This window comes from Heterodontus francisci, chromosome 1, assembly GCF_036365525.1.
Source record: "Heterodontus francisci isolate sHetFra1 chromosome 1, sHetFra1.hap1, whole genome shotgun sequence".
In the NCBI taxonomy this organism is placed as follows: Eukaryota; Metazoa; Chordata; class Chondrichthyes; order Heterodontiformes; family Heterodontidae; genus Heterodontus; species Heterodontus francisci.
The window spans coordinates 200,850,509-200,868,864 of NC_090371.1; the positions used below are offsets into that span (position 1 = coordinate 200,850,509).

Consider the following 18,356-nt stretch of genomic DNA (forward strand, 5'->3'; position numbering starts at 1 on the left):
ACTTTGGAACTCATGAGTGATCAGGCCTGCATGATTCATGAAAACTATAGTAAACCTTTTTTTCAACAGCAATGCTCTTTATGCTATTTTGTTCTAATGCTGATTCTGTTTTGTTGTTAGGGTGATACATTAAACACAAAATATCAGGTGGATCTTGGAGATGGTTTCAAGGCCATTTATGTCAACCTCACACTGATGGATGAACCAATTCAACACAGATATGAGAAACCAGGAATCTACCGGGTCTCTGTGAAAGCAGAAAACATTGCAGGGTCTGACGAAGCCATGGTTTACATTCAGGTGAACTGTAAGTTGGTGCAGTAACAAAGTATACTAAGAGTACTGTTACATCCAATAAAATGTGTGTTGACAATGTTCCACAAGGAAAGGTTGGAGATTTTTGTATGAATCATGATAATTTCCCCACATATCCAAGGTCATCAGCATGTATGTATGTTGTAGAATAGTTTGCAGAGGCTGGACGTTATAGCAGAAAGCAGCCAAGCCTATTCACTACTGAATTTGCAATCCCACATCTTCAGGAGTAGAAACCTTCAGATACAGAATAGGAAAGTTTGTTTCTCTGTATATACATGCCAATGTCCATGTTTTATGTGAAAACATAAAAATATTTGACAATCTGTCATAATTTTTCAGAGGAAACTGAGAAAACAAAACCCCAGGTGAGTGTATGTGGCCACAGCATAACAAGGGCAGGTGATAAAGGGGTTATTTTCCCTGGTTTTATTTCATTGTGTTTGTTAGTTTAACCTTGTCTGTGCTGCTCGTGAAATCTTATACCTCATAGCTTTTAGTGTAGCAAAGAAAAACTGAAAAGTGATAATATGGAGTCAGGATTATTATCAAATAGAGGGGGGGATTGAGAATTTACAGTGTTATGGATACATTTACATTGCAGGATGGAAATTTCCACAGGGCTTTCCCAAACCAATGCCAAAGAAAGTAAGATCTTGTATTGATACGGAGAAGATATATGCTTGGTTAATGCTGGAAATAGTAAATAAGAGTGAGCTTGGGGTTAAAGCACATTGGTGAAACAGAATGGACAGCTTTATGCCAAGATTACTTGATACACAACATGGTAAAGTGTTGCACTTCCCAAAATAAGTCCATGAAAAGTTTTCAGACTGTCATTTTAGTGTTTCTTATGTAACAGAAAGACATGCAATTTGAAAGTCAAAAAAGTAATGCAATACTCAAAAGTTTAAAGTGAAATGTAATGAGTTAACCAATGCATGTAAAGTACTGAATTAATACCTTTTAAATTAAAATCTTGCCCAGAGGCTAATCGGTTGGTTTGCATTGATTACAGATGCTTTACTGATATAGTTGTATTTGCTCTCCTCAGCACCTCTCCAGGTTGTGCATCTGGAGGCACTGCCAGTCATTCGTAGGAACCAGCAAGTGAATCTGACTGCATTGGTGCAGCCCAGCAACTCCAATCTCACAGTCTTCCAGTGGTGGCTTGGGGACAGCCTTAAGGTGGGTGTCACTTTGTACATATCCTGCTGATAAATTATGAAGTACTGTTTAAAACAATAAGATGATAATATTTTCCATGTTTTTGAACCATTGTCTGCAGCCTCGTCTTACCCTGGAAAGCAGTCTCATAACTAGCTTTAGTGAGAATGGTCAGATTAAAGTCACAGTCCAGGCCTCATGTGGTAGTTCCATGGTTCAGGACTCGAAGGTGTTGAGGATATTTGGTAAGAAAGCCAATGTATTTCTTTTAAAGTGTGGGTTTGTATCTATCTGGTCAGTTATTCACATGACATATTACAGTGAATAATTGGTAAACTTTTGAGTGGAAATCTTTTGTAATACAGTATAATTCATCACATGATGCATGTAGGTAGGCCATGTCATTGCCTGGCTGATTCAGGAACTTGCAAGGCATAGTGTAAAGGAATCAGTTGTTAGAGGATAACTGCCAATGGACAGAGTTCCGCCAGGGTGGGCTTTCAGCACCCCTCCTGATCCACCCCAAAACCTGCCCAATTTCCTTGAATCGGGTCAGACACTAATGTAGAGTGAGTTCCTGGTAAGATTCCAATCATCAACAGAGATCCTGTCAGTACAAGGGTGGAAATTCCCAGCATCAGAATAGGCAGCTAGGGATCTTCAAAGGGCAGAGGCACCCAAAGATCAGACCAGTTGTCCCTCTGAAAGTCTCGGTTCAGACAGGGACTTTCAGTATGTAAATGTTCCAGACTATATGGAGGAAGAGGAGGCCGCTATAAGGCTTTCTTCTCCATGGGAGGTTTCTTGGCTATACTGCTACTTTCCAGGTTCTACCGCTATCTTGCACATAGCAGCCCCAGGAAGAGGCAGTAAGGAGAGTGGACAGGAGGGAAACCCCCCAGGGACCTGACCCACTCTCCCCTTCTGCTACTTGCATGCAACAGGCAGGGATGGTGCAGCCAGTTCTGGTGGAGGAGGCAGAGGTAAACCCCAGTTGGGCTGGTGAGAAGTGTCAAACCTCACCTCTCAAATTTTCCTTCATTCTCTGCCATCATCCTGCCCAATACCAAATGGCATTGTAGAGGAGAATTGTTCTGAGCTACTGTTTGCACTAAATAACACTTATTGAGTCTTTGGAAATTTGCCAGTCAGTTTGGGCCTCTTTTAAAAGGGAAGTATTAAGAGCTGTGGAAACTGATTTCAGCCATTTCAAAAATGTGTTCACATTAGTTCATAAATTCACTGACCCAAGAGCTCAATGAGGAGCTACACTCAAAGGTGATGTGGGTTGGGGAAATCGGCATTGTAGTTCTGTAGCCCAACCCCCGACTTGCACTCCCTCGGTGCATGGCTTCCTGCAAATCAATAAATGTATTTACTATTGTCCATGGAATAAGTGTCCTATTAGCCATGCAGATAATCTCTAATAAAATATTATGTCACAGATCCATAATTAGAATTCTGAAGTTGTGTCCCGGAAAAAGTATTTAAAGAGACTACTTCACAGCTAGTTTTCTAGATTTCATAGGAGTAACAATGCTGGATGTTTACAAATAAACCAAAAAACTTTCTGAATGAACGGTTTCAGCATCAATGGATGGGAAGCTATGGGGAGTGCAGACACAAATTCCTCATGAGAAGGGCTTGAAAATTGGAGCATGTATTTGGAGAATTAGCCCTTAAGTGATGCACATATGTGTTGAAATAAATCATAGCAAAATGGCTCTTCGATTCTTCACCAAATGAAATATTTATCAGAATCATTTTCAAGCAGAAATTAACCTTTAAATGGTTTAAACAAATGTGACATCAGCCTTTGCTTCAATTCTAGTATAAATGCATTTCTGTTTCAGATCAATTGGAAGTCCTACCTCTTGAATTTTCTCAGAACATCGACAGTTACAATCCTAATGTGCCAGAATGGAGGGAAGATATCGGACAGGTTATATCGAGGATTTTAGCAGAGGTATTTTCAACTTGCCAATCGGGAAATTAAAATAGAAATAAAAATCTGGCAGTTTCTATAATGGGTGGCTGATCCACAACGGCAATTTTATGCTCAGGTGGCAAGTTGAAAATTTACCCCAGTATATCAAATGCTGGACTATCTTGCTGCTGCTATTTGTTACAATTCTTCCAGAATGAAGTACCCATTGAAACAGTTAAATAACTGCCTAGTAATTTTGCATATTTTAAGTCTAATTTCACCTGTCACTATCAACCAAAGTGTATTGCATAAGAATAAGAATAGGCTTTTCAGCCTATGCAGTTCGTCTAGGTCACAGAATCATAGACGTTTACAGCACAGGAGGACATCTAGCCATTGTACCTATGCCGGCTATTTGAAAGAGCTATCTACTTAGTTCTATTCCTTTGTCCTCTTCCCATATCCTTTCAAATTTTCCTGTTGCAAGATCTATTTTCAATTTTTACCTGTTCAAAACTCACATGACACTACTCCATGATGATTCAGAATTTAATTTGAATGCTTGAACTGAGATGGTGTTTCATTCAATTGGATTTCTCATACAATTTGATATCATTGCAAACTTGACATAGTGACCTGGGATTTCCTCCTCTACTAGAAGTGGAAAGATTCACTTTGACTCTGAACCTTTTTCCTGGGTGAGAGTCAGTTATATAAGCATTATTGCTGAAAACAGAGACATTTTGTCGAAGCTTTTCATCTTGCACTCATCAGGACAAATCGCAAGCATACCAATGTAAGGGAAGCAACAAATTTATACAATATGAGAAGAGAGTGCTGATTGATTGGCAAGTGGATTCTGATTGGTAGAGGCATTGCCATGGAGAATGCCCCAGTTTATGGTGTCTGACGGTTAACTGCCACGCTTTGTTTGAAATTTAAACCAGGCAACCTGACTCTGATTGGTCAAGGCATTGCCCTGAGGAATGAACCAGCGAACAGCTGTCACCTGTTTTGTTTAGCTGAAACAGGTGCAATGTGTGTACATGTTCTTTCTGTCTGCAAAGGACAGGGCCCTGTGTATTAATATATGTAGCTTTCAATACACGCAAATGCGCCACACTGCGAACCTGACTGACAGAAAGAACATGTACACACATTGCGTCTGTTTCAGCTAAACAAAATAGGTGATGGCCATTCGCTGGTTCATTCCTCAGGGCAATGCCTTGACCAATTAGAGTCAAGCTGCCTATTTTAAATTTCAAACAAAGCTTGTCAGTTAACTGTTAGTCACCATAAACTGATGCATTCTCCATGGCAACGCCTCTACCAATCAGAGTCCACTTGCCAACCAATCAGCACTCTTTTCTCATATATAGTATAAATTTGTTGCTTCCCTTACATTGGTATTCTTGCGAATTGTCCTGATGAGTACAAGATGAAAAACTTCGCCTACATGTCTCTGTTTTCAGCAATACTCAATTTCTGTACTACCAAACGAATATTTATACGAATATTTATACAAACATTATGCAACTCCACCCCAGTTCAAAGTGACACCTTCTCCTGCCACTTTCTTCAGATTGCTCTGGCACCCCTCTCCCCTCATTAGCACTCCTGGTTCCTATCTGATACTCCTGTTCCTGAGATGAAACCTAGCCCATGAAATCCAGCTTCATAGTGACGCTGGTGCTGGCACTAGGGAAGCCTAAAACTCTCAAAAACATCAACCGGGATGCTTCAGACCGCCTCCAGCTTAATTGGCCGCACAGCGGACCTTATGCATACCAGAAGCATGTAGGATGGACGGGTTGTAATGTCAGACAGCCTGTAATGCTGATGTAGTGTTGTCTGCCATTTTGGACTACACAGGTCCTGTTAACACCTCTTTCTCACTGCCAGCTAAATGTGCATTCAGCTGCACGAGGGAACCCCCCCCCCTCCCACTAGCACTATTTAAAGGGTTAACCATGCAACTTTCAGATGAGGTGCTTTTGACTTTCTTTTGCTAGTGCAGAATTAGTGGAAATAGTGTGTTGTTTCTCATTGGAGGGGTTTTGCTAACTTTTTGGATTTACAAGGGAGTGGTGCTGGATTTTGACAAGGAGGTCAGAGGAGTTGGAAGGCCTGACATGAGAAAGCTAGCTTCAGTACTGGGAGCTAGTTGCAGTATCTCTTGGGCTATAGCAAGAAGATGGAGCACAAGCAGCAGAGGGGGAAGCTGTGCGCAAAGGGACGAAGAAGAGGGTTCTCAGTAAAAGGCCTATTTACCAAGGGCTGTCAATAGAAGGACTATTTAGGAACCACTTCTCACATCTTCACTTCAGCCAGGACAAGTATAATTGGTGCATGTGTTTCACCAAGGAGATGGTGATTGAAATAAAAACAAGAAATGCTGGAAATACTCAGCAGGTCTGGCAGCATCTGTGGAGAGAGAAGCAGAGTTAATGTTTCAGGTCAGTTCGGTGATTGAACTGTGCAGCACACTGTGAATAGTCGCACAGCAGGGTGAGTCAAGATCATGGTGACCCTAATTTTCTACTCCAGCAGAGCCTCCCATGTGGGAGCAGGCAACAATCACAATACCTCAAAGTTTGCTGTCCATTGTTGCATCAGGGAGTTGACATAGGCCCTGTACAGAAGGAAAGGGGGGTTTCATTGTCTTCACACTGACCAGAGAGAAGCAGGAGAAGCAAGCATGTGGCTTTGCCAGGCTAGCAGGATTCTCAATGGTGCAGGGTGCAATTGACTCTATTCACATGGCTATGTGGGCCCCACATATTAACTGAGAGATGTTCTACAACCACAAGGGCTACCACTCCATTATCAACCAGTTGGCATGTTTCCATGCCCAGAAGATTCTGTCGTGAATGATCGCTTTCCTCACAGCAGCCGGGATGCGTTCATCCTGCACCAGTCAGCCATACCTGCCATTTTTGACCCACCATGAAGAACCAGAGCTGGCTGCTTGATGACAAGGGATACACCTGGCTAATGACACTCCTCTGCCAGCTAACCATAGGAGAACAGCACGCCTACAATAAGAGCCATGCAGCCACCACGAACATTGGGGAGCAAACCATCGATGTCATGAAACAATGGTTCTGCTCCCTGGACTGCTCAGGGGGAGCCCTCCAGTACTCACCAGAGCATGTCTCCAAGTTTCTGGTGGTCTGCTGCATCCTCCATAAACTTGCTATCATGAAGGTGCCACCAGGCCTTCAGAGCCCATCTCTGAAGGAGGAGGTGGATGAAGGGAGGAGGCATCTGAGACCCCTTTGCTCCAGACATCTGTCTGTGAGTGGATACTCAGTCTCTGGTTCCCCTGAGATATCATCTGCACATCACAGTTGCTGCACAATTCCCTACCTTTCAATCCATCTGCCATAGACCATCACATCGTCATCTTGGCCAAAATCCTGAAATAAAAGCCAGCAACAAAAAACCATCCCATAGTAACTTTATCCAACAACACTTCCAATAATACATGCAAAACTGAACTATTCACCTTAGTACATCCCTTTACTGCCTGTCTTTGGGGTGCCTTTGCCTATCGTAGTTTTCCTACACAGTGCGGCAGCACGGCAAGTGGTGCTGACTTTCACTGGCGGTGACTGAGATAGCTTTTCAGGACGGCGTCGAGCAGCTCTGGGCCTTGAGGGCCCAGCCTCAGACTGCTCTACCTCAGCATGGGCAGCAGCAGTCTGGACTGGCAGGCTAAAGGGCAACAGCATGGCACTGGCGGAGTGGCAGTGTTGGGAGCATGAATGCTGTCATTCTGAGTGAGGAAAGCAGCCCGTGCACCACAGAGATACCAGCACTACCCCAGGAAAGCACCTCAGCAATCCTAATAATCTGTTTGAGGACAGATTGCTGGTCAGCTGTGAGAGCCTGCATACCCCTCTGAGCACTGGTATCCATAGATTTCAAGGATGAGGGATTTTAGCTGCAAGGTTAGGTTGGAGAAGCTGGGGTTCTTCTTGGAGCAAAGGAGATTTGATAGAGATGTAGAAGATTATGACAGGGTTAGATATGGTAGACAAAGAAAAGCTGTTCCCATTAGCTGATGGTACAAGGACTAGAGGACAGAGATTTAAGATTTTGGGCAAGAGATGCGGGGGGGGGGGGGTTTTGAGGGAGAACTTTTTTACACAGCGAGTAGTAACTCGCTGCCTATGAGAGTGGTGGAAGTGGAGACAATCAATGATTTCAAGAGTAAATAGGATGGACACTTGAGGGAAATAAACTAGTAGGGCTACAGGCATAAAGTGGGGGAATAGTTCTGATTGGATTGCTCTACAGAGAGCCGGCATGGACTCGATGGGCTGAATGGCCTACTTCTGTGATGTAATGACGCTATAACTCTATAGCCATTATAGCAGCAGTCTAAACATGCATGACACCAGGTTGGGCTTGCAAGGCAGTAAGCATGGATCTCATGATGTCAGTCTGAGCTTCCACGGCAGCACTAAGACATTGTGTGGCTTCTGCCTGTGCTGCAATAGAATGTGAGACGATGGCCACTAGACGCTGCATCACAGCTGGGTCTGCAAATGCTGTTATGGAGCTAGCCACCACTTCCATGCTGAAAGGGATGGGCTCCAAGCTCTGCAAAAAGACCTTTGCTAAGTTAAAACCAAACTCCTCCATGCTCCTTGACAGTGACAAGGGGCTCTTTGGCAGGCCTGCCAATGCACCAAGCATTTTGGTGTGCATGCTCATCAGTGTTCTTCTGTATGTCGCCCCATTAAAGTCCTCATCTGAGTTCTCTGCTGCAGAACTTGTCTGCAGCCTTGCCCTCCTGTGAGCTGGAACACAAACTATCCTTTCCCTCAGCCTGGCTGCAGCCCACTCGAGCCCAGTGACTCACCAAGTGCTGATCCCAAGACTGTACTACCCACTAAGAGACATGCAGTATGAGTATCTGAGTTGGGGCTGCAAGTGTCAGATCAAGTGACAATGCTTCTTTAGAGGGCTGGGGTAGCTCTCCGCCTTCCTTATGAGACTGCACTGGCTGAGCAGGCCTCAAATCTTGGGTATCTGAAAGCATAAATGCAGAAGGGGAGCGTTGGGGTGAGGGAAGTCAGGTTAAGTGGCAAGCAAGAGATCCATGACCACATCATCTGCAGCTTGTACTTCATGCCAGATAACAGGATAAGGGTGAAGTGGAGAAGTGGGATTTGAGAGTGGGCATAAGGCAGGAAGATACCATCATCCTGAATGTTCTTGATGATGCCGGATGCAACAGGCGTAGTCACAGCCGACCTCATGATGTGGAAAACCCTCTTCTCCAGAGGGCTCAGGCGATGCAGGTGTGTCTGTCCCCCACCAGTCCTTGCCCTGCTCTCTGTGATTATGGACCACCTTGTTCTGCAAGAGAGAGGGAAGAATGTCACTGAGTGTGTTTCAATGTGTTTGGGTGATGTGCCTGAATTGACTGAATAGCTGGTGGTAAGTGGAAGCTGTGTGAGGTAAAGTGGAGTCTCCGAATGTTAGGCATGAGTCCTTGTTGCTGATGGGTGAGTGATGGGATTGTGGGCATTGAGCAGTGTGAGAGGCTAGTGGTGCAGTGGGTAGGAGATAGCATTTGAAGATGCATTCACTGACCTTGACCTGTGTTTTTCCACCACTGCAGCCAGGTCCATGGGGCCAGACTCTGGGAATTCATCTCCCTGGCCACCTGTTCTGATTCTCTTCTGAGGATGTACCTTGAGGGCCTCCTGGTTCCCTGTGAAAACATGGCATCAATCCTCCCTCCCCTTCTACCACTAAAGCCTTCAGCACCGCATTGGAAAACCTGGGAGCCCTCTCTCTGGCCTGTTGCTCCGTTTGCAGCCCTGTACCTTCCATCCAAGCCTTCCTAAGACTATTATAGCAGCTGCTGAATCCTTTTAAGTGGGGTAGGGTGCCTTTAAGAGGTCCAGGCTAGTTTTGCATTGTGCTATCCATGCACGCTGCTGTGCACAGAGCCAGTCAGCAATGCGTTTCGCTCCAGACTGCGCACTATAATCACATTGATGAACAGGTAGCCCCAAGTTTGTGTGTTGTCTGCCTCAAAGGGCTTATGCGCAAGGTAATTGTGCATTGCAATCCCTATGCCCGAAAGTGAGCCTTATCAAATTTCTCCCAGCTCGTGTGAGAATACGCTTCCTTAGCAAGCAGGGTATTTCCATCCTTTCGACTAGCATCAGGTAGGAGCTGGGAGTAGTAGTGAGTAATGGGACTGGAGCGCTATTGATTTTCATCTGCAAACAGGCAAAAATGAACACTTGACTCCAAAATGATTGTATGTATATTTCATACAAAATGTGTTTCTGATCTTTTAACTATTGCAACATTAGCATTCATTACTAACAACTTAGTCAGCCACACAAAAAAATTAACAACAGCTATCCCTCCTTCTACCATCATTTACTCAACTATTTTTGGATGCAAATCAATTTATTCCTGTTGTATATGAATATTCTAGCTTTGTAGCTATTTCTAATAACTACTTCATTAGTAATCTCTATTTCATCCATAGACTCGAAGGTATCTCCCATCCCTTTCAACAACTAGAAAAGAGACTCATTAGCATTCAGAAAAATCTCAGTGTGTGACACTTTGAAATATTTTCCCCAATATAATAATGATTGTCTTTGCAGACAACAGGCATGCCTGAGGAACTACTTTTGACAGTGGTAAGAGTGGGCTTACCCACCACAGCAGAACTGTACCTGCTTCCACCACCGGAGAAGCCAAAGAGGAAAAGAAGCACAACCGCTGACAAGGTACCAAATTTGAACCTTTGTGGGAAAGTCAGTAATATAAAGATAACTCAAAGCTTTTTGATAATATCTGAAACTATAGAATTGATTATATTATGAGTTTTACATAAAGTCAACATCAACTAACATTTGCATCATGTCTTTAACATAGCAAAATCTCCCAAAGCATGTCAGAAAGGGTGGGAGGAGAGATGACTGTAATTGTGATTGAAGAGGTAGGTTTTATGAAGGCTTTTAAAAGTGGGGAGAAATGCAGCATGATGGCAAGGTTTGGGAAGAGAATTTCAGGGTGCAGGGCTATAATGGTTGAAGGTTCTGTCACCAATGATGGAGCAGAGGGAGTGGAAACATACAGTACATTAAAGTTTAAAGCATGGAGGCTGTATCCTGGGATATAGGGCTGGAGGATATTGCAGGGTTAGGGGTGGGAATGATGGAGAGACAGTGTAAACATTGACCCCCGTTAGATGTTTTTATTTTCTCATATTTATTATTGATGTTCAGGTTTATGTGAATCTTGACTCATGGTGTGCTTGTTCTTGTGGTATGAGCTGTCTTACTGTGTCAGATTAAAGTTCGGATAATTATCAACTATATTGTAAACGTATACTGGAATTTCCTTAAGTGTCAATGTGAATGATGTGAAGTGCATGCATACTATTGCCCAAAATTATACTGATCTGCTCTAATTATACTGTGATGTGATAATTATAATTAAATTAATAAATGTAATCACTTATCATTGACTCCTAATTTAAATGCTAAACATGGGGACTATTGTCTACTGGATCCTGCCAACTGAAATTGCAGCCTTCAACAGTCAGAGTTTAAAAGTTGAAAAGACTTCAATAAATCCATACATAATTAATGTCGATTTAATTAGAACCCATGTATAGGATAATACAGACAAGTGATTTTACTTCACCAAGTAAACAAGTCTAAAATGGCACTAGTTTTTAGAACTGGGAGTCCAGTAGCATAGTTGTTATATAACTGGACTAGTCATCCAGAAGTCTGGACTGATAATCCAGAGATGTGAGACCAAATCCCACCAAAACATGACAGATAAACCTACTGCACCATGTCCTCACAAATCTACCTGTTGCAGATGCATCTGTCCATGACAGTATTGGTAGGAGTGACCACTGCACAGTCCTTATGGCGACAACGTCCAATCTCCACACTAAGGACACCCTCCATCATGTTGTGCGACACTACAACTGTGCTAAATGGGATAGATTTAGAACAGATCAAACAACTCAAAACTGGGCATCCATGAGACACTGTGGGCCATTATTAGCAGCAGGATTGTTTTCAACCACAATCTGTAACTTTATGGCCTGGCATATCCCTCACTCTACTATTACCATCAAGCCAGAGGATCAACACTGGTTCAATGAGAAGTGTAGGAGGACATGCCAGGAGCAATACCAGGAGCAGCACCAGACATACCTAAAAATGAGGTGCCAACCTGGTGAAGCTAGAACATAGGACTCCATGCATGCTAAACAGTGGAAACAGCATGAGAGATAGCTGTGGATAGACCCAAGCAATCAACAGATCAGCTCAAAGCTCTGCAGTCCCGCAGCATCCAGCCATGAATGGTGTTGGACAATTAAATAACTAACGGGAGGAAGAGGCTCCATGAACATTCCTATTCTCAATTATGGCAGAGCCCAGCACTAGAGTGCAAGATCCATCTTGAGTGGATGATCCACTTTGGACTCCTCCTGACATCCTCACCATCAAAGATAGCAGTCTTCAGCCATTTTGAGTCACTCTACATGATATCAAGAAGTGGCTGAACACACTGCATGGAGCAAAGGCTGTGGGCCCCGACAACATTCTGGCTACAGTGCTCCAGAACAAGCCACGCCACTCGCCAAGTTATTCCAGTAGAATTACAACACTGGCTCTACCCAATAAAGTGGAAAATACATCAGTTATATCTTGTCCACAAAAAGCAGGATAAATCCAATCTGACCAAATACCCTATCAGCCTTCTCTCAGTCATCAGCAAAGTGATGGAAGGGATCATCGACAGCGCTATCCAGTGGCACTTAGCAAAATCCTGCTACCAGTGCTCAGTTTGGGTTTTGCCAGGACCACTTGGCTCTAGAACTCAATACAGCCTTTGTCATAACATGGACAATAGAGCTGAATTCCAGAGAAGAAATGAGACTCACTGCCCTTGACATCAAGGCAACATTTGACCAAGTGTAGGATTGAGGAGCCCTGGTAAAGTTGAAGTCAATGGGAATCAGGGGAAACGTCTCTACTAGTTGGATTGATACTTAGCACAAAACAAGATGACTGTGCTTATTGGAGACCAATCATCTCAACCCCAGGACATCGCTACAGAGTTCCTCAGATCAGCAGCTTAGGCACAACCACCTTCAGCTGCTTAATCAATGACCTTCTCTTCACCATAAGGTTAAAAGTGGGGATGTTCGCTGATTGCTCAGTTTTCAGTTCCATTTGCAATTCCTCAGATAATGAAGCAGCAATATCCAGATTTCAGCTGATAAGTGGCAAGTAACAAGTGCCAGGCAATGACCACCTCCAACAAGAGAGAGTCTAACCACCTCCCCATTGACATTCAACGGCATTATCATTGTCAAATCCGCAACTATCGATGGGGCTCACCATTGACCAGGAACGTAACTGGACCAACTACATAAATACTGTGGCTTACAAGAGCAGGTCGGATGCTGGGAATTCTGCAGAGAATGACTCACTTCCTGACCCCCCATAGCCTTGTCACCACCTACAAGGCACAAGTCAGGAGTGAGATGGAATACTCCCTACATGTCAAGGTGAGTGCAGCTCCAACAACACTTAAGAAGCTCGACACAATCCAGGACAAAGCAGTTTTCTTGATTGGCACCCCATCCACAACCTAAAACATTCGCTCACTCCACCATCAGTACAACATAGCTACAGTGTGTACGAACTACAAGATGCACTGCAGTAACTCGCCAAGGCTTCTTCAGTAGCACCTCCCAAACCCACAGCTTCCAGCATCTAGAAGTTCAAGGGCAGCAGATGCATGGGAACACCACTATTTCCAAGTTCCCCTCCAAATCACACACCATCCTGATTTGGAAAGCTATTGCCATTCCTTCAATGTCACTGGTAAAAATCCTAGAACTCCCTACCATATATTGGAGTACCTTCACCACCTAGACTTCAATGGTTCAAGAAGGCAGCTCAACACCACCACCTCGAGGGCAATTAGGAATGGGGCACAAATGCTGTCCTTGCCAGTGATGTCCACATCCCATGAACACATAAATTCAAAAAAAAGTTTTTTATAGCTTTACGTTTGTTCCTATTCCCCAGGTTAAAAGGTCAGTCGAACAAAAAACACAGCCCAACCAATTCAAAACAACCATGTATCCTAAATGCCTCTGCCTCTTCAACTCCATCTCCTCCTGTAAGACTGTCCTTATAACACACCTCTTTTGCCAAGCTTTTGGTCTCACCACTTCAAATGTCCTTCTTTGGCTCGATGTCCATTTTTCGTTGGATTACAATTCTGCATTGAAGGTGCTACACAAATGTCAGTTGTAGTTGTCATCGAATGGTTTGGAGCTAAGTTAGGCTATGTTGTTCAGCCATAATGCAGAAGCCTGCAGTATCTTTTATTTTATGGGGAGATGGTAGAGCAGAGGGCACCTGGAGGCATTGTCTGGAAACTGGAGTTCTCACTGGAAAAATGTCAAAATCAAGATCAAATTGAGACTAAAGCAGCATCTAGTTGGGAGGCAGCAATCGTTAAGAAGGCCATCAATTCATATAAAAAAGCAAAATACTGCAGATGCTAGAAATCTAAAATAAAAACAGAAAATATGCCAATTCATCTGCCATTGAAACAAGTTCCATTTTAACTAGTAATTGTAAGTTTCTTGTGGCACTGGAAAATAGCTCAACTGTAAGACAACTGCTTGTTAATATCCTTAAGTGGGAGACCAGTAGCTATGCAAGCGATCAACGAGGTGTTGCAGCCTTTGGCATTGGGTTAGATATCCTCAAGTGTTAGAATTAGCCATAAGCATTTCTATAAACTGTGGGGATTATTGGTGATGGGAGTAGTAGGTTTGTGGTGGGAAGAAGTAGGAAGTTTGATTTAGTCCAATATTTTATGGGTTTTGGCAAATTTGACTCCGACTACAATGAGCATCAAATGAGCTTTGTCACTCATCCTTGGTGTATATATGGTAATTACCACTCAAGTAGCTCAATAATGTAAGTGAAAATCATAATGAATTCTGGATAGAACTGTTGTTGAGAATGGAGGTGATTGACATGGTTATTGGAGCTTGAGCTCTGCAGTAATTTACTCTACACTATCAGCTGATAGCTTGTTTCTGTGTTTTTCCCCCAGGGAATTGAATCCTTAATAGAAGCTCTGACAGAAAACCAAGTAAAAATTTCTCTGAAACCAGGGGTGGAAGTGACTGTTACACTGGCTGATTATAGAGCAGGTAAGGTCACATGATAAAGCACAATAAAATAGAGTTGAATAGTATCAAAAACAAGCTATGTTATAATATTCACATTCAACTTGCACATCATTAAAGATGCTGTTGACACTATATTGATGTCCATTTCTGTTCTCTGCAAAATGTTAGGAATATTGGGGTCAGAAATACACGGGTCTGACATCTTGGCATAAGGGCTGGGCTACTAGGCTGCTGATCCGATCAGACTTTCTGGGGTCAGGGAGCAGCTTCCCATTAACATTTCAATTGTGGGTGCCCACACCACAGTGGGTGCATATAGGGCTTTCAGCATTTCAAGGGTCTTGGCAAATGCGATGTTGCAAATCCACTCTGAGATGGCACCACTGACACCGGTCAGAGGTTTTCTATCTGTGGCCCTCGCCCCTCTTTGCAAAGGAGCTAAAAAGGAACATTTTTCAAAAACCTGGAAGCCCAAGTGTGCTCCATCTAATTTTCTTCAGTCATCTGTATGTACCAGCCACCAGACTGAGACTGTTCCCAGCTTAGGAATCCCTTCCTCAGCCATAAATCCCGTGACATGAGGAGCTACTTTTGGATGAACTTAGGTTCTGCCCCAAACAAATCCTCCCTCTGGAAACTCAGCAGTGAGGTTGGGACCCATTTTATCCAGGACTAAATCATGGGCTTTGAACCACATTCCTGATGTCCTTCCACTAGGAGTGTTCCATTCAACTCAATACAAATTCGGGGTCTGTTGTCATTGCAGTGATTTTAAGGATTGAATTACGATATAGCAAGTGACAATAGAATGCTTCTATGCAAGGAATAAATATTACACACCAATTTCCACCAGTTTTTATCCTGTTTAATTCAATCCCATTGTGAAAAGCCCACTTAATTTGTTATTGTCAGTCAAAGGTTTATGTGGAAAAGTAAAGAGATCCTTTTATTATTTTATTTTTATGTTCTATTATTTTTATGTAGAGATAAAGTAATACTTTTTTTTCAGGAGACAGGCATCCTTGATGACTGAAAAACTTGTGTCGTACTTTAATACTGTTAGATACTCTCTGTCATCAGTCTCCATATAGAGTGAATATTTTCTTCTTCTTCAGTTTCCCAGAAAAGCATTGGAGGGAAAGGTGTGCTGATTGTCGTGGTTATGTTTGTGATCTGCCTGCTCATCGTTGGAGTTTTCATCTTACACAAGTTCAAGAGGTAAGCACTTTACTAGAACTATCTGAGACCAAAGCTTGGCTGAGAATTTACAGCCTTAATCCAATCAAAAGAAGTGTTTACTTCAGGTGGCCAAGTTGCTAGAAATAGAAAAGTGGACTCATAATTAGGAGAGCCAACTCTTTGCTGGGTGGGGTTTTAGTATTTTCCGTTGTGACCAGGCCGGATAGAGGACTGGAGAGGATAGAGATCCCACTATTCAAGCATGCCTCTTGACAGGCAATTGAAGAGCATCGTTGACATTTGTACAATTTACCAAGTGAGCTATCTTACTTTCCCAAGTGAGCAAGGTGCTGAGAATGAAAGGAGGAAGGAAAAACAAAGGAAGCTGAGGTCCAGAAATTCAATTGCCAAGTACCCAATTTTCGGGTTTGAACTCGTGGCTATTTGTACAATATGGCATAAGGCATGTACACAATCAGTCTGTACTAGAAGTGCACTGCATGTATATTGGGTCGGGTACCTCATAGTCATCCAGGGTGCTTGCCTGCTGGAAATATGTGCAGAATTCATTGTAATATGTAAATAAGTATCCTACACTGTAAGACATTTCTGTGAAATTGGTATGCCCCAGGGTCTGAATCAATACTTCCTCAACTTGCCCAGAACATCATGGCATTAACATTTGGGAAGGAGCCTGTAAAAGTGCTACTTAAAGAGATCATTACCTCCATTCAGGTCATAGAGTCACAGAGTTATACAGCACAGAAACAGGCCCTTCAGCCTATCGTATCTTTGCCGGCCATACAGCACCTATCTATTCTAATCCCATATTCCTGCACTTGGCCCGTAGCCCTGTATGCTATGGCATTTCAAGTGGTCATCTAAATACTTTTTAAATGTTGTGAAGGTTCCTGCCTCCACCACCTCTTTAGACAGTGCATTCCAGATTCCACCCACCCTCTGGGTGAAAAAATGTTTCCTCAAATCTCCGCTGAACCTCCTGCCCCTTACCCTAAATCTATGCCCCCTGGTTCTTGACTCCTCTGCTAAGGGAAAAAGTTTCCTCCTATCTAACCTATCAATGCCCCTCATAATCTTGTACACCTCAATCAGGTCCCCCCTCAGCCTTCTCTGCTCCAAGGAAAACAACCCTAGCCTTTTCAGTCTCTCTTCAGAGCTGAAATGCTCCAGCCCAGGCAACATCCTGGTGAATCTCCTCTGTACCCTCTCCAGTGCAATCACATCCTTCCTATAGTGTGGTGACCAGAACTGTACACAGTGCTCCAGCCGTGGCCTAACTAGCGTTTTATATAGCTCCATCATAACCTCCCTGCTCTAATATTCTATGCCTCGGCTAATAAAGGCAAGTATCCCATATGCCTTCCTAACCACCTCATCGACCTGTGCTGCTGCCTTCAGTGATCTATGGACAAGTACACCAAGATCCCTCTGACTTTCTGTGCTTCCTAGGGTCCTATCTTCCATTGTAAATTCCCTTGCCTTGTTAGTCCTCCCAAAATGCATTACCTCACACTTCTCAGGATTAAATTCCATTTTCCACTGTTCCGCCCATCTTACCAGCCCATCTGTATCTCCCTGTAATCTAAGGCTTTCCTCCTCACTATTTACTGCACCACCAGTTTTCGTGTCATCTGCAAACTTACTGATCATACCTCCTATATTCATGTCTAAATCATTAATGTACACTACAAACAGCAAGGGTCCCAGCACCGATCCCTGTGGTACACCATTGGTCACAGGCTTCCAATTGCAAAAACAGCCCTCGACCATTACCCTCTGCCTCCTGCCACTAAGCCAATTTTGGATCCAATTTGCCCTGGATCCCATGGGCTCTTACCTTCTTAACCAATCTCCATGCAGGACCTTATCAAAAGCCTTACTGAAATCCATGTATACTACATCTACTGCTTTACCCTCATCGACACATCTAGTCACCACCTCGAAAAATTCAATCAAGTTCGTTAGATACGATCTCCCCCTGACAAAGCCATGCTGACTATCCCTGCCTCTCCAAGTGGAGATTAATCCTGTCCTTCAGAATTTTTTCCAATATTTTCCCAACCACTGGTCAGCTGCTGGCTTGCCCCTGTTAAGTTGTTGGAGACTCTGGAACTTATTTTGCCGATTTTCTATGTTGGAGAACTATATTCTGAGTTCTGGCAGCAACATTTAGGAGTTGCAGGAGTCGTCGTTTGCTTTGCAACCATATTATTGTCTCCTGTTGTGACTACTTTTGGGGTTGTAGGAAGCAGCAGCAGAAAAGAAATCAAGAGAGAGGGACAGCACAAGAGCTGCTGGTAGAACAGGGAAGAGGAGGGCATTGCGCAGGAAACCTTGCCAATCCCAGGTCTTCAGAGAAAATTTCTCCTATCTTCTGTTGCAGCTCAAACTGGAACGCAAAACCAGGGCAAGGACAGCACTGCCTGTAACTCTCAAAATCACCATGGCCCTTAACTTTTATGCCACACGCTCCTTGCAAGCTGCAACAAGTGATTTTAGCAACAACTCCCAGTT

At 43.4% G+C, this 18,356-nt stretch overlaps 1 protein-coding gene across 2 annotated transcripts in view; it reads left to right on the forward strand.

Moving 5' to 3' along the window:
• Positions 1-18,356, forward strand: part of sorcs2 (sortilin-related VPS10 domain containing receptor 2) — an 810,245-nt gene that overhangs the window by 749,560 nt on the left and 42,329 nt on the right. For both annotated transcript variants that reach the window (XM_068040075.1, XM_068040081.1), the window contains exons 19-25: positions 121-307; positions 1,370-1,503; positions 1,604-1,727; positions 3,336-3,448; positions 10,054-10,179; positions 14,564-14,663; positions 15,758-15,860. In XM_068040075.1, the coding sequence (XP_067896176.1) occupies positions 121-307; positions 1,370-1,503; positions 1,604-1,727; positions 3,336-3,448; positions 10,054-10,179; positions 14,564-14,663; positions 15,758-15,860 (887 nt within the window). The remainder of the gene's footprint in view (positions 1-120; positions 308-1,369; positions 1,504-1,603; positions 1,728-3,335; positions 3,449-10,053; positions 10,180-14,563; positions 14,664-15,757; positions 15,861-18,356) is intronic.